At 34.3% G+C, this 21,794-nt stretch overlaps 1 protein-coding gene across 7 annotated transcripts in view; it reads right to left on the reverse strand.

Annotated features, from left to right (window-relative positions):
- DNAH8 (dynein axonemal heavy chain 8) overlaps positions 1-21,794 on the reverse strand; it is a 138,602-nt gene that overhangs the window by 99,507 nt on the left and 17,301 nt on the right. For all 7 annotated transcript variants that reach the window (XM_013171043.3, XM_013171041.3, XM_013171038.3 and 4 more), the window contains 16 exons: positions 20,843-20,950; positions 18,115-18,216; positions 16,491-16,637; positions 15,315-15,512; positions 14,360-14,436; positions 13,829-13,928; positions 11,610-11,729; positions 10,509-10,644; positions 9,314-9,501; positions 8,073-8,153; positions 7,318-7,434; positions 4,741-4,860; positions 3,798-3,939; positions 3,487-3,599; positions 2,587-2,693; positions 1,009-1,111 (listed from right to left, as the gene is read on the reverse strand). In XM_013171043.3, the coding sequence (XP_013026497.3) occupies positions 1,009-1,111; positions 2,587-2,693; positions 3,487-3,599; positions 3,798-3,939; positions 4,741-4,860; positions 7,318-7,434; positions 8,073-8,153; positions 9,314-9,501; positions 10,509-10,644; positions 11,610-11,729; positions 13,829-13,928; positions 14,360-14,436; positions 15,315-15,512; positions 16,491-16,637; positions 18,115-18,216; positions 20,843-20,950 (1,959 nt within the window). The remainder of the gene's footprint in view (positions 1-1,008; positions 1,112-2,586; positions 2,694-3,486; positions 3,600-3,797; positions 3,940-4,740; positions 4,861-7,317; positions 7,435-8,072; positions 8,154-9,313; positions 9,502-10,508; positions 10,645-11,609; positions 11,730-13,828; positions 13,929-14,359; positions 14,437-15,314; positions 15,513-16,490; positions 16,638-18,114; positions 18,217-20,842; positions 20,951-21,794) is intronic.

Below are 21,794 nucleotides of genomic sequence, written 5' to 3' on the forward strand. Positions count from 1 at the left end.
ATAAAAGCAAGGAACTTGTAAAATCCTATTTTTTAACATAAAGCAGTACATTTTACCCAACATTACTTGATTGCTACCCTGGATCAACCAAGAATTTCAGAGGAGTTGAGGGAAAGATAGGTACATTTCCCTTCGCAGTGGACAGAGCCTGAAGCATTATGCAAATATTCATAAGGTAAAAATTCCACACTTTTGCAGACCTTGTAAATGTGTACACAGTGTGAAGTATATTAGAATGTCTGACATTGATGCTGTGTTCAAACTAAGGAATATCACCTTAGAACAGAACCTCTATTCCATTATCATTTCACAAATGTAAAACTAAATTTTTGTAAGACAATTGGATAGTATTATCTTCTCACATATAAAATAAAAAAAACATATGTATTGCTGACAAAGTTATTTTACTCTACAGCAGGCAAACAAATGCATCTATTAATTCTTTGCAATCTGGGTGCCTTTTTGTTCTCTGCACACAGAAATCCACAGCTGACTTCTTGCTTTTTAATCTTCTCATTTTTTGTTGAGTTTTCCTCTTTCAGGTCATCTTACTTCCTATCGAGGTGACTAAAACCAAACTGAGCAAAAATAATGTTCATTATTTTTATTCAACAAAGGATTTAAATATGCAAAGAACAAAAGAGTTAAAATAAATAAATATATAGAAACCATGAAAAATTTATTCCAGCAATTCAATCACTACAAGTGAAGGAGATTGGTAAACATTCTGCAAAGACCATTGATGAATAGATTGCAATATAATTTCTGAAATACACTAGAACAATAAAAGGCCAGATTCTGCAAGTACTACTAAGACAAAAACAAGGAACATTAGTAATGTTAGCAAATTTCATCTGTACTGTCGGTGCACTAAAGGGCCTGAGCAACTGTTCTCCTTCTGAATGGGTGCTGGTTCAGTAGAAGAGTGCCCACATTCTGAGCTTGGGCAAATGCAGACATAACCATAATATAGTGCATTTTACCGTATCTGTATGACACATAACTTACCACATTAGGAATTGCAAGGTGTACTTCTGCTTTTAGAAAAGAGACAATCTCTTCAGATTTGCTTGGGTGAGCAGAAAACATTGTTCTCCCAAATGTAGTTTTGCTGAAAATAATTTTGAAACATGCCATAAGTACTTCACCATGAAACACATTCAAATTACCTTAGAAACATCAGTTTGAGGTACTTTTTATGGAGAAACCTTCATGAAGAATTTTCACATCAGTGTACCAGCTATTTGACAAAGCTTCCAGAAGTTTTATGTTTTAAGGGTGAAAATAATAGCCAGAGCTTCATCACTCAGACAAAGGTTATTTTGGATCTAGGCATTGATTTCAGAATTTTGTATCTAGAATATTTTCTGATTTGGGATTTTAATGTCCAAATTTAAGAATGATGGAATTCTGCCAGTGTTATGAGTAGGGCATAAAAAGGTTTTACTGACCATTTCATGTAACAACCTATTAAGAGTAAGAGTTGCCTTGTTACATTTTAGATAAATGTTCAACTGAACAGAACAGTTTCAAAGATGATAAGCTGGTGATGATAAGACAAATTTAAAATGAGTCGACTAAAAACTAAAGACAAAGTGTGACATACAATTTCTGGATGCTATGACATGACATAGCGACCAAAAAAGGCATCATTCAACAAATGTAAATACTGTAGTCAATAGTAAATACTGTAGTCAAAAATAGAGGAAAGAAAATCTTTAATCATTACAACTGTGAAGGATGCAACCAACAAAGACCATGTTTTTAAAACATTTTGTATGAGAGATGTCCTCAGAAAATAATAATAATAATAAAAAAACAACAAACAGTAACACAAGCTTCCACATATATTAAAAAAAAAACATTGTCAATTTTACCTGCTTAAAATAAAGTCTTAATAGGATTCTAAGTAGGTTAGCTTTTTAATATACAATATATTATATGGAAGAAATTCTGTCTCTGAAGTATATGCCTCATCCAGCAGAGAACAATCTATTGAAATTATACCAAATAGAATGATAGAACTCAATGAATAGAAGAAAATGGTACAACTGTATGGATCTTGATATTATCAGATAAAATTAATAGTGATATGTGGATGATCTTTAACCCATGAGAAACAATTCTGATTGAACAGCCATGTTTACACAAATAATCTGAAGTAAAACGAACATATGGGCATGCTGCTACATATGACCTAGAATGGTCACTTAAGTTCTAATCATTCACATTGGACAATAAATTGTACTAACATCTTGAAAGCAATCCCAAGGGAAATACATAACAATAAAAATAAAAGGGTACAGGCTGAGGGGAGAGAAGTAGAAAAATACCTTTCATTTTCTGCACAAAAGAAAGTGCACAGAATATAACCTAAAGATGTAAAGAATAAAAGGATAGTGTGGGACCAAGGCATCGCTGCAACAAAGAGTAAGGGCTCTCCTGGTTCTGCCTGAGCTAAAAAAGGTCTGGAACTCTTTGACTAATGACACATGCACCCCATGTGAATATAAGTGCATTATTATGTTAACACAGACATAACTGTTTTGGTAATACTGTAGAAGAAATCTTTCATTTGCAACTCACTTTGAAACAAATATTCTTTTTTTAAGACTATCCAAAGACAGTCGGGTGGCTTTCTGGAGACTATCTAGCAGCTGGTGACTGAAATAGGCAACCACCTCTTTACATTTCTGTAATAAAAAACAAACAATAAACCCCACAACATTATTTAGTGTTGTATTCAGACAGGAACATAAAGATTATTTCAAAGTGTATTCGTCAAGCATAATAGTCCGAAGAAATTTATGCTGTAAAGCTACACGAGAAACACACGGGGAGACAGAGAGTAAAACAGCTTGTAAGTAAATAAGTAAAAGCTGCATGGAGAAGATATGTATAAAATATAACAACGTTGTCTTTCTCAGAAACAGAAGACTGAGATCTTGCTGAAGTCTCATACTTATTCAGAAAAGCAGGCGTACATCTGTCCACAGAAGATAAAAACAGACACACACTCCAAATTATGCAAGAATATTGGTGCATATGTACCCTTCTCAAATAAGAGACAAACAGTAAGATCTCACTCTACTGGATTAAGAAGAATATGAAAATACAGCAACATGTTTTATTGGGCTTATGTGGCAAGGCTTTGGTAGCAGGAGGACTGCAGGGATGGCCTCTGTGAGAAGAGCAGTTGCCCCATGTTAGGTAACAGCCAGCTCCTGACACTAGCTGATGAGTGATCTCCCTGTCCTTATCTCAATCCATGAGCCTTTTTTCAATATTGTTTTCATATTTTCTCCCCATTCTTTGAGGGGGAGTGAGGGAGCAGTGTGGTGGAACTTAGATGCTGATAATTTTTACGTGACATTTTGTATTCTCTATGTAATGTCTTTCTGTAACACGGATATCTAATTTATCCTCAAGATACTCAATTTTATTAATTTGATCACTCAAAAAGTTTCCCCTCTTACCACAAAATACCTTTTTAAACTCATCCTCTTTGTCATTGCCCTTGCTATCATCACTGTGAAGAGCTCCAGTATTACTTTCTCTCTCATCTTCAATATTTCCAAACAATACATGTTTTTCTTTTACTGTAAATTAAAAAATAATAATGAATGCATTTCTGTTTACTGAAATATGTTCTGCTTTGAAGCATGCTACAGACATCTTTACACTCAAAACAATATTGCTAGCTCAAGCAATTAGCTAAAACAATTCAATTTTGACATGTACTAGTTAAGTCTAGAGAAATAGAGACAGAAAATTCCATTTAAATTATAATTATCTACCTGGTGATGCGCGCTTTTTTGATGCTTTCTCAGAATGTTTAATTTCATAATTATTTTCAAATACAGATATTAAGTCTTGAACAGCATCTTCAATATGCATACTTTTGTGATTCAATAACTCAGCACATTCTTTAGTGAAAGTCTGTTAAGTAAAAATAACAAGGAATCATCTTAGTACCACTAATTATCTTATCACCTTGCCCTTTCATGGAGAACCAAGTAATTTACCTGAATACCATCCTTCAGATGGAGACTGTTTGAAGGAGTTTTCTTTGAAAAGAAAACTGGGAAACCAAAACCAAAATCTTTTTTCTATTTTTAAGATTTCCTGTTACATTATACATTACATTATATTTTCATGCTTCTTTGTTTGTTTTTCCATTTGCAAAATGCAATGAAATTTTTAAAGTCCAGAAGGAATCATCGAATACTGAAGGAAGGTAATAATCTGAATCTGAAGTTATCCAAATAAAGTCTTTCAACTACCCTAAATGAATGTATTTACTTGCACTCAGTTAAAAAATAATAAAATAATAAAGCAAAAAATACATTTAGTCTCATTTGAAGTCAAGGAAGCTTTCAAATTCTCAAATATACTTTTTGGAAGGTATTTTTTTTTTTACCTTCTTTAAAAAGGTTTAAGAAAAAAAATAATGAAAAAAGACTGTATACGTCCAAGTATCTTCATGTAAAAAATCTAATATAATTATAAAACAGCTAAATAAATAAATATATGTTTGAAATACTACAGTTTAAGTACCTCAAATGCCTAAGTACCAATTTAAACATACAAAATATTTTAACCAAAATATGTTAATCAAAACAAATATTTTTTGTATTCCTGCAGTGAGAAGAATTCTTTTTTAGATTTATATTAATTTACTAAGAGATTGCTTGTAACACACTCAAGAATTCTAGTTCAAGGATGTAAAGCAGCACATACCTCATTGCATGTCAACATATCCTCTACTTTGATAGGACCATCTACTGGTAAGGCAATTAAAAGAGTATTTGATATTTCTTTTAATATTAAATCAATTCGGACTTCACTTAAATCATTTACCTAGAAGGAGAAAATCATATTAACTCCATATATTTGTGTAAAGCATAATCTATTCTTTTAGAGACTTCTAACAGTTATACAATGTTTTGCAGAGAGAAAAAAAATCGGTCTCTACCCAGTGAACATGTAAAAGCCTTATACTGTAGAAAATCCTCTGAGAAAGTGAATCATAACAGAAAAACAAACAAGCAAAAACAAAAAATTGAGGAAACAGGATCAGCTCACAAGACATTAAGATGACAGAAGCAGAGAAAAAAAGGAAGCAAAACAATGTCCTGAATTATGGTAACTTAGGTGATATTCACAGTGGCTAAATATCATCTGGTTTACTGTGAATTATCCTCTATTATGTACAGATAGAATTTAGGGAGATGAGTACCCAACAAAAAAGTTCAGCCTTTGTTAACATGTTCACTGCAGACAATCTGAAATATGAAAAAGAATAGATAGATAAGTCTGGAAACAATATGTTTACTATTGCCATAGAAAACAAAACTAGGTTGCTAGGAGTGTATGTATTTAAATCCTACACACTTTGATAACACAGTTTTAAAAGGGTTATTACTGTGCACAGTTTCATTTGAGACAGTTCATTAAAAACAAAATCAAAATCTTGTAATTCATAAGATCTGCTGGTTCCATGTTGGGAATCAGACAAATGAATCCTGGAGAAAGTGAAATCTTTAGAGAAAGTGTGTTTCCACCTATTTATTCACAGATTTCTAGTTATCAGCATCATATTTTGAAATTCGTCTTCAGACAGGACTAGCTAAGACTACTTCTGCAGCATAACAGCAATGATTTAATTTCTGCATGAGTTTCCATTGACAGCTCTTTGAGCTGGTCAGTTTTGGAGAGCAGATTAATAAGCAAATATGCAAAGAACTACCCTACCTCCTGTGCCCTAAGAACGTCATCAGAAATTGGCCCTGAGACTTAAAAGTAGCTTCTTTAAATTTGTTTTTCTTCTGTCCTTCAGTTCAGAAATTGCTGGAATAGGTGAGGACTTTTGCTCCATGATGTTACCTGTGCTTGACTTATAGGGAAATTCATGGCCATGATAAAGGAAAGATTCCTGAAGCACCCTTGCTATTTTAACAACAGTTTTAGGCAGACAGGCAGTAGCAGTAAGTTACATCCCAAACCATGGGAATTATATATGCTACTAGATCAAGACTAGTAAAACAAGCTATGCTAATATAGGATGATTAGCTTCTTGTTCATGATCTTGCTGGCCATGATTCTAGTTTTAAGACAAGGGGGCCACAAGCTTCTCCAGCTTGTAGTCAACGTAGCTTTTCACTAGGTTTTTGATTCCAATTTACAGTATTTTTAGAATTCAGTTGCCATGGCAGATTTCAAATAAAACTGATTTCTGTCCAATTTTTAACTTTTTACCTGAAAGATTCCATATCTGTAATATCCTCTTGTTTTTCGGCATATCACCCAAGCCTTTGTTTTATAACACATTTCCTCTATTTGTTTGCAATACTCCATCCACAGCAAACAAAGGTCTAACCAAGTTTACATCTTTTTGTTTTGATATGGGAGGGCTAAAAAATGTGAAATATATACAACCTACATATTTAAGGAAAATAGAGAGTATCTACAAAATACCTGGTTATTTCAGATATACTCAGGCTCACAATCATTAATTTCTTACACAATCAATCTTTTTTCCAGCTTTAGCAAACCAAGCACTAGATTTCAATTGTTTTTCTGCCATACAGAAAGAGAACTGGATACACCCACCAGAAATTTTCTACCACAGAAAACACAGTTTATAATATAAGTAAGAAAGATCATAGCTATACAGTTCAATAATCAGGCAAGAAATATGATCTGAATATCACGGAGAAGTAGGAGCCTGAGAACCACCAATACAGTTCCTCAAGCATGTTAATGTAATCAGAAGAACTCAAGCTGTGTCAATCACTAAGACAGGAAAAAAGCACAGACTCAGTCAGCATGCAGAGAAATGTGAGGGAAAAAGCTTGCTTCCCTTCATCATTTTGTGGACTGTACAAGGAGAAGACAATTTCACAGCATGTCTGCTATGAATACAGTTAACATTAAAAATTTCTCCAGTGGATAACCTTCGCATGGAGGTATCTTCCGGGCAACTGCACTCATGGCCAAGTGCTCAAGAAAGAAGCAGAAGTTGAAAATCAGAGTGATAGTCACAGAACAAGAGGACAACAGGTGGAAATATATTGTACTGCAAGAACAGAAGCAAAGATCAAACATATGAGGGTAATCATTGGAGAGAATCACTGAGTACATCATTCTTAAAAACAAACAAACAAACAAACAAACAAAACAGATACTTTAAAAAGCAAGCAAAATTTCTACATATTTCAAGAGGTAAACCCAGACTGATTTGCAATATGAAGAGCAGTTTACTTGGAGCAATTTTTCTAAACTAACATTTAATTTAGGTAGTCATCAAAAGTATACCTTTTTCAAAAACTGTTTAAACATATTCAGAACTTCATCAGATTCTTGAAAGAAACTGTCCAGTGTCACAGATGACCAAGTCAACATGGTAAGTCCTTGCCTCAACACAGCTTCCATCTAAGCATAAAAACATTTATTTCATAGATTAAAAAGAAAAAAAAAAAGAAATGTAATTTAAAACAAATACCATTGTTATTAGAATCACTGATGTCACTGATGAGAGAAAGAGTTGTATAAGTTTTGTAAGGAAGTTTTTAAATTTTCAGGAAAAATGTCAAGGAAATTTATGCAATACTGGATGAGAAGGGGTAGGGCATGCTACAGCCTCTGTCCATAATTGTAAAATGTACATGCTCAGCAAAGATCTTCCTCTTCCTGCTCTTCTGGATAGTATCTTTTAGTATTTGAGCTAAATGAAATATGTAATTTCCTGTGAAAACCTATAATCTGAGATAAGTGATAATTTACTTCCATGTCAAAGGTAGAGACTTGCGTAGATAAATACACCCACAAAGTCCACGTTCTTTGTTCCACTGGGTTTATATCTCAAAGACATTAAGATTATTCTACTTTAATACACATTATTTGAGCATTATATGTGGGATACAAAGAGCAAATGTTTGGTCTTAAAGTTATTAGTAAAACTCATTAAGTCCATAACATACAGATCCCTTAAGTGTTTTAAAATTATAAACTATTATTAAATTACTCACACTTCTTCTGAAGTGTACTGAAGTGCATTTAGCAATACCAACCTTCTGCATTTTTGGTGCCATTAGATTTACAAAAATGGTTCGTGTTTCTTGACATATATCTTCATAGCATTGAAGAAGACCCTGTTAATTAATAGGAAGGGGTAGTATCAAGAAGAGTATCTTACCTGCTTTCTTTACTGATGCAAACATACTGTTATATAAAAAAATCATCACAAAAAACAACCAACCAAAAAAAATACAAAGAACACAGTACAGAACTACTTTTGAAAAATGTGTAGTATTTTACACTGATATTATATACCTATGTACACAGTTTCTGGAAGGTAATAGACCTGTATCATGCTACCCACTAAGAATAAAAGCAGCCTTCATACAGCATATTCCCAGTCCATAGGCAACAAAGTATGGCCTTTCTCTAGAGCTCAAGGCAGCTTGGGCTAGAGTGACCATACCCTCTTGAAACTATTAAATGCTTTAGATAATTCAAGTCACATATAAACTCAGTTTCAAAATGTCCTCTTGTCTTTTGTCTTACATACGTACACATACAAAAACAAACAATGACAACAAAAAACAGAGAGAATCCACTCAAAATCTTACACAGTATACCTAACCCCTAAAATACAAGCTTCTTGAAAAATCTGTGGCAAATGCTACAACAGATAGCAGAAATCTGACTTCTCTGGCACAGTCTGTGAAGTTCTTGATGTTTTTGTGGCTCACCATATCTTCCAAAAAGGGAATTCCAATCTTTACTTCTCAGAAGCAGTGTAAAACTGTTCTTTACTGATTTTCAAAGAGTCGATGTATTTTGGATGGCTTTAATTGTTTCAGTACCAGAACACATTTAACACACCACAAGGTATGAGAAATATAAATGCTTCTTGTTTAAGTATGGAATAGCACACACTACAGTTACTACAGGTTTTTAAAATGAGATTCTCTGTGTCCACCTGTCCATTCTACAAACTTCCCTTAAACTACCTTATACCCAGCTTTAACATTCACCTTGGCTAACAAGTTTTTGTTTTGTTTTTTAAACAAATACTTCACATCTCTTACTCGAGGATGCATTAGCTGCTAAATTCTTGTGTAAATCTACATATTCCCAAACACTGGTGATGATCTAATGAAAAGGTACAATTCTTCTTCTGGTTCGTCTTAATCTACCCGCATAATTGATAAAAGTAAAATTTAAAGGAGAACAAGGATCAACAAGATTAACCTTAGAAAAACAATCTTTTTTTCTCCCAAAGTAATCGTGATAATTTTTAATTTACCTCTAAACGCAACTTGTTTGACTTCAAGTTATTTTCTAATCTTACTATCTTTTTGGCTTGCTCTGGTACTTCCAAGCCCAACTTTATCATACATTTGGTCTCTCGGACAATCTCTGGAATTTGAGGATCAAAATTAACCAGGAACTTCCCAGTTTTAGGATGACGCACGAGTACTGTAGCTTGTAAGGCTGCAAAGACATTTTTATGTCAGCAACTAAGACAAATTATTGTTTTGGCTATATAACTTATCATGGAATACAGATTTTTAACATTATTATATAGTGATTAAATTTGTGGTTACTTGCAACGTTGTTTTATACTGTTTTCAGTTAAAGAAAATATACAACCGAATTTCACTATATTCGTTTTCTGCCATATAACCTCTCTCTTCATAAGCCAAACAAGCCTTGGTTCCAGTATTATTTTTGGTATATATATATTTTTAGATTGAGTTACGAAATTATCAACATCATTTTCTAAGGACTCAGAAACATAAAACATATAAGAGCTGCTCAGTATCTTACAGGAATTTGTTCAGAGGATGAATGCTTAAATAGTGATATTTCAAAAATACCAAACTAAATTAGAAGCATAAACACTAAACTAAAAACTTTGTTGACTCTCTGATGACACTGTTACAATTTTGTTGTTATGGCTCTACTTGCAGATTTAAAGCTAAGAAGTGTCTACAACTTCCATGAAAAATCTATTAAAAAAACAAACAAACAAACAAAAAATCATCTCCAACTCCCATTTAATCTTAAAATGCTAGAACTTGGTTAACAATTTTTTTTTCCTAGCCATAAAGTAATACTTGTCCTGAAAGGGATCGTGATACTCTATACTATATACTATAACTATATAAATTGTTACAGAGGAAAGAAAACAGAAAGAATTCTTCAATGGTATATATGAATTACTCAAAAATGAACTACTGTGGGCCTTAAATTTGTTTCAGTGCATTTCTTCCAGTTATCTGTCAAACACTGTACCAAAACTTCAATCCTCTGCATCAAAACCAAGTTTCAAGGACAGACAGGGACACAGATTTGCATTATCGAGCCTGCTTATTAGAACATAACCTGATCTAATTTGCACATTTTAAGGATAAATAAGGCTTAAAAATTATCTGATTTGCATCATCATAACATTCAATAACAGTTTGAAGAAAACAATTACATATTCAATTACTTACGATATTGTAATTGTGAAATTTCTTTCATCCACATGTTATGATAGACTACCTCAAATTCCACCAATACATAGGCAATTCTGTTGTATAATCGAATAACTGCTTTACCTTCTGGACTTGTCAAGATACTTGAATTTTTCTAGTAAAACACAGAACATTCCAACTAATACCATCAAAAGAAATACATCCTATTTGGGTTTTTCCTCAATTTAGCTACTGACTATACATTATTTAAGTTATTACAAATTACAGTTACAGAATTATTTAAAATGTTATTCATTAACCAAATTTATAGGACAGTGAAGTCAATAGGAACTTGTAGAGTAATTAATAGTAAATATAAAACAATTACTTTATTATACTGTGTTACACACATGTAATTACCAGTGAAATGGATGCTCAGTTCAAATCAAAAACGAATAGTAACTAAAAATCTCCTTTTGAAAGAAAAAAAAATAATCTTCTTTTGAAAGAAAAAGAAATATCTCCTTTTGAAAGAAAAAAAAATCTCCTTTTGAAAGAAAAAAAGAATCTCCTTTTGTAATCAGTACTGATACTTATGTCTATTTTCGCTGGAGTAGATTTAGGTACCAGAATATACACACTTGACAATTCCAAGATGTCAGACAGTCCACATTCATGCCTTAAGCTATTCCTAATGGCATAGTTCCGCTTAGTAAATAGACACGATTCTCCCTAGAGAATCCTATATGGCTAGAGGAACAGAAGGGTGGGTACTCAGTTAAAATACAGAACGTAAGTAAGTCTTATTTACAGGCCTTAGTCTGCTCCATTATAAACAGAAGCAGAAATCCACAACTGGCTGGAATGGTGAGACATTTCTTCGGGTGGTGTGAACACAGATCAAGTCAGTGCATATTTCCAGCTTGGTGTGCTAGTTCGGAAATAAGTCAAAGAAACACTTGGATGCACAATAGTGGTTATTGTGGAGCATATGTGTTTTAAATAGCAATTCACATACAAATAAAGAGGTTGCCCAGCATATGAGAAGTGAGTACATCATAAGCAGAAACAGTATGGTCACTCTACTGAAGTAAGGTCATGGTTACAAACAATACTTAATTTTTCCTCACATCAACTTACATGAAAATAGTCGATTGGTTCATTTATCCTCCTAAAGAGCTGTCTCGCCCACAGTATCTTTCCTGCAACAGGTGGCATGTTTCGAGCAAGAGGAGGATCATCTTTCTGAATTTGGTAAAGCTGCAATAAGAACAATATCACTAACCACATGAATCAAAGAAATGAAACTGGTGAAAATGTTAAACTGTTTTTTTCTCCACTACCACAATTTCTTCTTCCCCCCAGATTAAATTTGTATGGAGTGACATGACACTCCACAGAGAAAAAATTAATAGTTGACAACATGATACTCTTTGGAGATGAACCCATTGATACTATTGTTATGATTATCTCCTGTCTTCTTTCTACGCTGTTTCTTAGCTCATCTTACTCATGACAGAGCCCCAAGCACACCTAAAGGCTTTGCAAACCTAGGAGCTGAGCAACCAGTGTTCAAGGCCAAGCCTGGTATGGCACAGCTGTGGAGCCACCTTCTGTGAAAGAAAAGCTATATCAAGAAGTCTGAAAAGCCTTGCTGGGGCTTTTCCTCCTTGGGAATTGCCCACGGAAATGGCCTAACCTGTATTGTTAACAGAGATTTTACATGAGTAAAAATGTCAAGATATTCTTCAGAGGTATGCATCTGACTAATAGCTAACATTTGCTATTTTCTACTAACTTCTCATTGATCTGCATGTAGAGACTTCTTGATACACAATCTATGCTGTTATCTGTGCATAACCTGAGAAAAAAGGAGGCTCTGCTCACTGAATGCCTGCATTGCAGTCAAGCAAAATTTGGCCTGGAATCACATATTAAATTTGCATTGGCAAATTATTTGTACACTTAAAGCAAGTTATTTCTATTCAAATTTGTTTAGAAAAGATAAAAAGTAATCCAATAATATCCAATAAATTGTTATATCTAGCCAGTTTTTTGGTGACAGCTTCTTCAACAGATAAAAGAGGAATATTTATATCCACTTAAATTTAGGCACACAAACTGATGCAGTGATTACACAGACATACTGCTTAAGCAACCACTACTCTCTTCACTTCCTGGCACCACTTCTTACCCCTAATACTGTTGCCTGCATGCTGCCAACAAAAATATGCAAGTAGCTTCATGGTGAACTTAACAGAAGAACTAATCTGGATGAAAAGCCCTCAGAAAATATATCTTTTTTTTTCTTTTTTTTTTTTTTTTTGACTGGAAAAAAAAAGCAGTCAGTGGTGGAGGCAGTGATTTCTTAAACAGTCAGTGCTGCTGAAAATATCTTCATCAAACTAAGACATCAATTGGAGATTCAGGACATGTTGTACACAGTTAGTAGATAGGGAAACTACACTGTCAAAAGTGGTTCAGAGGAGCTATGTTAGGGTACATTTTTAAGTCACTGTCTGGAGGAATCCAATATCTTCTAGTAAGTGCAGAGTTTACAGAGACTTGTCACCTCATGTAAACATGTGTCAGTTGTCTGACTAATGTTAATCATCTCAAAAAATATTTACATTAGTCTGGTTTTCTAGATTTCCTTTATTCTCACTGAAGAAAAATGGCCATTTCAAGTGAATTATTTTAGTCTCCAAATTAGCATATGAAATAGATCAGATGAATTGACTCCAGAAGGAACTTTTTTTCTTGAGTAGAAAGGGAGTATGGATGTCAAGTTCAGACTTAGGTGTTTACTTTGCAGACATATAAAATCACGTTACATGAATTCCTCTCCAAATGTTTAAAAGTCAGATGATGTGAACAGTGCCCAGAAGTTAATTTGCATTTACACCACAGTCACAGTACACTACACAAACCATAGAAAAATACATTATAATGAACAAAAATACAATCTACCGGAATTTTGTGCCTATTTCATACTGTTGCAGCTTTAGATAATAACCATATGTAAATGGCTAATTAACTGCAGAGGCCTCATATAATAACAAAACAAAAACTATATACAAGTGACGAACGCTTGTCAGTAGAGAACATATTATTTACTTGCTGAAGTAATAACATCAAGGATTTTGCTTTAAAATTAAAATTTGTGTTATAACAGACTTGCCTGGAAGAGCATGTATGTCATTTGCCTACATACTCAGGTGTGTTCCCTCTAACAGGAAAGCTGAATTATAACTTCAGCAGTTACAATCAGTTTGTGAAATAGGAACAATAAATATGCATATTAAAATATTTATTCTTATTTTGAAATGCTTTGAATTTACTGCAAAAAAATAAAATACCTTTTTAGTAGCTTCAAGTTCTGCTACATAATGTTGAAGAATACAAGAAACTGTATGTACTATTTCTTCTTGAAGGCACGGCATTCTCAGATTTTGAAACCTGTATTAAAAATGAGTACCTATAGTGACATTTCCAAAACACGTTTTTTCTTCTCCCTTCCATTTTGGGTACATAAACTATATAAAATGAAAGCAGCACATATCTAGGAAATGCTTCTCAATCTGTGTAATATTTATTTTTTTGTTTATTTTGAGCAAGTTGAAAAGTTATGCCCTGGCTTCATTTATTTATATTTTTCTTTGATTTGTTTTAGTTACTTTTGGTATGTACAAAATAAACCATAATGAAGAAGAAACATAAGAGTATATTGATTTGTACTAGAAAGCTAAAAGACATTGCATCATTCATAACACCAATAGTGAAAACATTCTTATTAGGCCCTTTTCTCTAAAATTAGACATGTCATTTAAATAGTGCTAATCAGTAAGTTCAAGTTGCTTTAAAATATTTTAAAGCTTAATTGCCAATACCTTTGAAGTAACTGGAGTGCATGCTGTGAAGACAAAATTCTCCCAAAACATGTACGCATAAACGTCTGTATCTGTACCTAAAGGATATGTAATTTAGTATAGTTTTTTCTAGTTATGTTGTAATATTTTTACATCTGATAATTTCTTAACATAATGCTATTTAAAAATGTTACTGCTTAAAACACAAAACAGCAGCCTTCACTGGTCTATGCTTAATAAAGTAAATAGCTAGTGTCAGTCAAGCAATCTCTTAAATCACCAAACAGTTTAGCAAAGAACAATGAATATTTAGCAAAAACAGTGTATTAAAAACAGCAGCTTTGCTCATGCAAAATCTAACCCTGTGTCTCCAGCCTAATAAATTACCTCCATCTAGATCATTCTCTTAGATCTCAGAATTTTTGTCATTTTGGCTGCAAAGTGACAGAATCTCAGTAAGGGCTATATGACACATCTTACAGCTTCCTTTGGAAGAAGGAGTGGAGAGCGCCTCCCTCCAGACAACTACAGACTATTTCTGTTCTAATGTGGTGAAGACATACATCCTCTTGAGATGCTTTATGAATTAAGAGTTCCAATAATTTTCCACTTGATCTCTGAAACACAGTGGGACTTAATGCATCTCTTCCCAGACAGGGCCATGGCTAGACATGAATGCCTACTAAATTAAGGCACATATGAAAATTTGGGAATTATTTATGTATAATGATAGGAAAGTGGGGAATTATTTCAATATTATTGGAAAATATATATGTTCCAGAAGGTAGGGATCTTTAAATATGTTCAAGGCCAAACAATTTCAGAGTTAAGTAAAATATCATTATAACTTCTGAAAGCACAAAAATAATAATGTGCTCTCTTCACAGTCCAAGATTTCACCGACATTCAGGGAGATATAGAGTAAGTAATGATGAGATCATTCCTCAAGTGAGTTACAGACAGCATTATTACTTACCTGTAAAGCTTCAACTTTTGCCATGAAGTCCACAAAATCCACATCAAATTCTGTTTTTCGTGGATCAAGGATGTCATATTGTTTCTTCTGAACGCTTTGGTAGATATTTTTGAATTTTATTGCCATAATATCTATCCCTTCAATAGTAGACATACTCAGTGCACCAAACATTTGTACTATAGTTATCATCTCTGTAATCTAAAATATAGAATTTATGTTCATACTCATAAGAAATAATTTGTTACTTCCTGTATTAACAAAACCAGGGGAAAATAATCTAAACAACAGCCAGTCCCTTCAATTTAACTACTGTATTCAGTAAAGTGTTGCTTCCACATTTTTAAGTCAAATATCTTCAACAAAGCATAGCTAGCTCAGTTTTCAACATCAGTTCTCAACATAACAAAATACAATGTAAAACCATCTTCATTTTTCTTGATGGAAAAGGGTTTATTTTTCGTATGTGACTGTTATATTGAATAGGGTAATATGGAAAAATAGTTCAAACATGACATACACATACTAGTGACATAAGATTTCACTGAATTAAAAACAAAAAAAAAACACAAAACACCCACAATCATATTGATTAGCATGTATACATCACATGACAAGGAAACATCAAAGAATCACAGAATTCCTACCTTGTGATGACTGCCCAGTTATCTCTTATCCCTTGTCTGACTTTATTCTGCACCTAGGAGCACCTATAATCTTTTCCGTGCAAACTCTGTGAATGCTAGTTTAAAATCCTTTCAGTTAAGTTAGCTAGCTAAATGTTAAGACCACAGCAAGTAGCAGAATCATCTGCAGAATTGTGGTCAGCAGTAAGAGGAGTTTTTAATGACTTAGTTTATGATTAAAATAAGATAAAGTGTGATATTTTTCAAATAATTTTTAACTTCTGAAAATCATAATGTACATCTAGATTAGTATGGAGAGAATTCACCTAATTAACAGAGATAAACTGGCAAATTCAATAGGACATTGCAGGGTAAATGCCTAAAATATTGCCATGGAAGTGCACTCTATGGAAGTGCATAGTTGGTCTCAATAAAAAGTAAAAAGCTCCTTCACAGGTTGATTAAGAGCATATATAGTTGAGTCCACCTTGTGAAATGTTCTCCGGAGGAACCCTATTTCTCCACTGATATTAACAGCATACAGTATACTCACTTTTTCTAATCTCCTACAAAAAGCTTCAGACTTTCCAAAAATGTACATTTCTGATACTTCAAATGACTTTTCTCCTAGAGTTTCCAAAATCTCTTGCTTTGTTTCATGAAAGCATTTCTGATATTCTTTCAATAGGAACATGCATTCCTAAAAAGTGAAGAAATAAATATCATAATCATTATGGTATGCTCACGTGTAAGAGATTAGAGTATCCAAATCCACTTTTAGTGGGTAATTATCATGGGATCTAGCTTCAGTCAACAGGCAGTAATGGCTTATGTACAAAGTTTTTCTTTTAATATTCGTAGCAAACGCAGCATATTGACATACAACTGCACAAAAGACAGTCATAACACTTTGTCTCTGCCACTCCTTCCTGTTCATGCTCTTCCCCCGCTCCATCGTGGGGTCCCTCCCATGCGAAAACAGTCCTTCACAAACTGCACAGAGCTGGGCCTCCCACTGGCTGCAGTTCAAGAACTACTCCAGCATGGGTGAATTCCACAGGGTGCAGTCCTTCAGGAACAGACTGTGCCAGCACGCTTCCCCCGTGGTCAGCAGTTCCTGCCAGGAGCCTGCTCCCACATGGGCTCCTCCATGGGCTGCAGTGTGGATATCTGCACTGTATCTGCCCCACTTCAATCTTCCATGGACTGCAGGGGACAATCTGCATCACCATAGTCTTCTCCACGGACTTCAGGGAAATCTCTGCTCTGGCACCTGGAACACCTCCTCTCCCTCCTTCTTCACTGACCTCAGTGTCTGTACAGTTTTTTCACTTACTTTTTCTTCTTTCTCTGCCTCACACAGCTGCCACACGTTTTCAATCCTTTCTTAAATACGTTATCACAGAGGTGCAACCAGTATCACTCATTGGCTCAGCTTTGGCCAGTAGCAGGTCCCTTTTTGATCCAGCTGGAACTCGCTCTATCCAATACAGGACAGCTTCTGGTCTCTTCTCACAGAGGCCACCCCTTCATCTTCCCACGACTACCAAAACCTTGCCATGTAAACCCAATACATACGCCTTTCTGTGTAAGGTAGGAAGTCAGTAGCTGAGGTCTTCTAAAGGAGAAGGTACGAACAGAGTCAGTAACCCCACAGCTAGAGGTATTTTGTCATGGCACATTCCGTGTGCTTAATTTGTTCTTCATATACCACCATAAGCTGGTAAGGAGGAGGACTCTTAGCGTTGAACTTTTATGGACAAAGAAGTCTGTTATTGGAAGGAGTTACTGTAAAAAACATAGGGATGTCTATTCAAATACCAGATTCCTACAGTAAGGGAAAATGGTACCATATCAGAGATCCTCAGGATGGAAGAAGGTGAGTTATGCAGGATAACGAAATTCCATGTTCGCAAATATGGTGAAGATGCTACTTCCAAGATCAGTGACAGACCACATTGATGAAAACGAAGCCATTCTAATTTCAACAAATGTCAGTGGGATAAGAAATGGGAAAATTCTTAAAGAAGCATGAAATGTATTAGCAAAGAAGTGTGAAATGACTGATACATATTGAAATGCACAAGTAAGTTCAAGAAAGTATGTGCTTCCTTGTGCATATCAATAGGTAATCAAAAGCTTTAATAGGTAAATAACAAAAATACTGAAACACAAACCTTAATTTTTCCGATGACTATTGGTATCTTCTGCTCCCATACACGAGAAAAGCCACCATCTGTAATATATGCTCTACACGTCGTGACCATTTGATTTGTAACCTAGAGCAAACAAATGAAAACAAATAGGTCTCAAGCTTACATGGAAATTCTCCTGTTTCACAAAATCTGACAAAATTTCCACATGCATATATTAGTACTATCAGAGTTTGAATAAATTTTACATATGGGAATAATAGTGGCTAAATAAGGTAAGTAATACACGGGACAAAAATCCCACAGAAGTCTTAAAACTTCCCCAGAAGTGTACTCAAGTCCCAAGAAGTATTTATGAGTACACGTAATTTATAAGCACAGCAATACATAAAAACAGAATATCACCAATCACACAAGAACAGGGAGAAGTTATTTAACCCTAACTATTCTTCACTTACATTGTCATCTTCACACTTTGTAACGCACACTTATTTAAATGCTGCCATTTAAAAAAAAAATCTATCTTAGCACTATGTCTTTGCCTTAGTCTCCTATGAATAAGAAAAGGGGAGAATACACTTCTACTTCTCAAGCACTGAAGTCCAAAGTTTTATAATAACACAAAGAGAGAGGAGAACAGGAATGAGTGCAGACAAAGAAAACACATCTCGGAGAACAGCTGCAGGTAAACAATCTTTTCTGTCTGCTAAATATTGCGAGCAATTCAAATTAGTTCTCCTACTCACGTTTGAGTATTGTAAGCATGTCTTAAGAATCCTTAAAAATAAAGACTGAAAACTGAACCACTGCAAGCAGCCTTACACTGTAACACAATTACTGGTGAGGCTGTAGGTAGGACCTCCAGTATCCCCTCTGATGATCTTTAAATGGAAGCACTCGCTAAGGTGGACAGTTAAGCCACTTGAGCTTTGGTGAAAAATGCTTAGCTCAAAATGCAATTATTTCTTTCTACATCATAGCACAGTTTCATGTAACCAGCTTGTCTGTAAACTAGCCTCTACAGTGAAATGTTCAATCCTTTTGACCATTAAGTAACAGACATTATCAAGTGCCAACATACAAAAATGTAAAAAAAAAAAATCAAAAAAAAAATCAAAAACCCCACACCCTACTTAAGAGGCAAATACAAATATTGTTGCATAATTCATACCTAATATCTGATATATGGAAAACAGTCTCAACCATGGATACACATAGACAAAAAAGACATATATTTCTTAATGTTCTAGTTCAAATTGTATTGTGACAATTTATACTAAATCCTGTAGTGTTCTAATTGCTATTTTATTTTGGGAAAAAAAGAAAAGAGAGAAGTTATGATGGTCTACTACGAATTTCTCCTATATGCTTACTGGAGGCTAACAGAAAAACCAAATAGATTCAAATGGATTCAAAAAGCATAACAGTTTTATATTGTGTGAACAGCTGACCCAAGGTGAAAATGTGGGATCTGTAGCTTTAACCCTTTTAAGCACTTTAATCAGTGATATAGCATTGTAGATGAAGCACTAACTTCTCATTTTCATTTGCTCAAAAGAGAATGATCAGATTCAAAATTTTAGACCTAGTGCGTTTTTGTTTCTTTGCTTCCAAATCCTGTCCTTTTGAGAGAAAAGAAAAGAAAAAAATCACTCATCAGCTCCTTTTTGAAAGCCACAGGAAAAGATAAGGAGACTAAAGTCACGTTTGCCAACTGGGCAATAATCATTAACACTGTACGATATCATAGCCCAAAGTGTAAAAGGGATATGAAAACACCATATTTATGGGAATTCTGCCTTTCATTCAAACAGAAATTAAGAATGAAAGAAACTAGGAAACTCCATGTTTATGACAACTCCACATTTAAGAGGATTCTGAACTTCAGTTAGAGTGAAAATTTAGTATTATAACTTGTTTGTTCTTCAGAATTAGAAATGCACTACTAACAGAAACCTAACATGAATGAGAGAGTGCCAGAAGCTGGTAACCTAATGTATAGAGGAAAAAAAAAAAAGAGTTATTATGAGAACAAACATATTTCCAAAAAGGGAGAAAGTAAAATTGCACATCCATTTCCTTTTGCGAAAATGAGAGCCAAGGATAACACCTTCAGATAAACTTTTCTTTCTGCAGGTTTCTAGAAGACTGATTCGTAGCCTTTTCAGATTGCAGATACATACAGTGTATTTTAGTTTTGAAGAATTTATTTGTTCTAAAACTATTACACAAACCATCTTTTCCTACAGTGAATACCTGGATTTTGCCAGCTAGACAGTGTAATTATCTAGCTGTTCTTAATTTTCTGTTTAATGTGTAAGAGTTTATAACCTGAGATTCAGTTAACTTTTCAAGTATGACTTGCTTCTAAAAACAGGGAACTTTTGTCTTTCGTATCTTTTTGAGGAATAACACATTCAGACTGAGAGCCATCTGCTTAATTAAGTCTCCAAGGCTGATAATAAGAGAATTTTGGGGAATGCGGTGATTTAGAGAACAACAGATCATAACAGATCATTTGTCAAGAAGGTAAGAAAATTTAATTTTGCTGAATAACAAAGTTCCTTCCAACAGACAAGTCTCTACTCCAAGTTCAGTCCTCTCTTGATCAACATACTTCTCTTCTTTTCTCTTACAGACGGGCACTATGTTACCAGTTTTTAGCAAGTGTCCTACTAATTTAAAAAATATGCTTTTTTTCAGAGAAAAATCATATGTTTTTAATAATGAATATTAAACTTAATATATTTACCTTTATAAACAATGATGTCATTCTTTCAGAAGTATTGTAATATCTTGAAACACTGTGAATCATCCGTATAGCATTTATCAAGTTTGGTATTCCACGTGTCATAGATTCCTTAAAGTAGAGTTTTGAGAAAAAGTTTACTTTCTATTCTTAGCAACTGTATTTATTATATTGACAATATCTAAATTTCATTTTTGCCTAAATCATATTAACCAATCTTCAAAATGTCATTATATCTTATCACAAAAATCTCAAAAAGGCTAATCAAGCTCAATAAATTTTCATGACTCACAGAAGTCAGAAGTAACTGACAAAATTCTCATTTTATTAATGAGTGTCAGTCATATGGAACACCTAGATCCTACACATTTCATGAAATTGTTGTTCGTATCATTAAACCACGTCATTATAAGTGTTCTGCAATTCAAATACTTCCAAAGTACTTTGTAAAAGAAAAAGTAAAAAAAAAAAAAAAAAAAACACAATGATTCATTAAAGGGTCCCTGGTATATTAAAACAAGTCCAGAGGAAGGCCACAATGTTGATCAGGGGGCTTAAGCACCTCTCCTATGAAGACCGGCTGAGGGTGTTAGGGTTGTTCAGCCTGGAGAAGAGAAGGCTGTGGGGAGACCTCATAGTGGCCTTCCAGTACCTAAAGGGGGCTACAGGAAAGCTGGGGAGGGACTCTTTGTCAAGAAGTGTAGTGATGAGACAAGGGGTAATGACTTTAAACTAGGTAGGTTTCAGTTAGTCATTAGGAAGTAATTTTTCCCTCAGAGGGTGGTGAGGCACTGGCACAGGTTGCCCAGAGAAGCTGTGGATGCCCCATCCCTGGAAGTGTTCAAGGTCAGGCTGAATGGGGCTTTGGGCAACCTGGTCTGGTGGGAGGTGTCCCTGCCCATGGCAGGGGGGTTGAAACCAGGTTTCCCTTTAAAGTCCCTTCCAATCCAAACCA

This window comes from Anser cygnoides, chromosome 3, assembly GCF_040182565.1.
Source record: "Anser cygnoides isolate HZ-2024a breed goose chromosome 3, Taihu_goose_T2T_genome, whole genome shotgun sequence".
In the NCBI taxonomy this organism is placed as follows: Eukaryota; Metazoa; Chordata; class Aves; order Anseriformes; family Anatidae; genus Anser; species Anser cygnoides.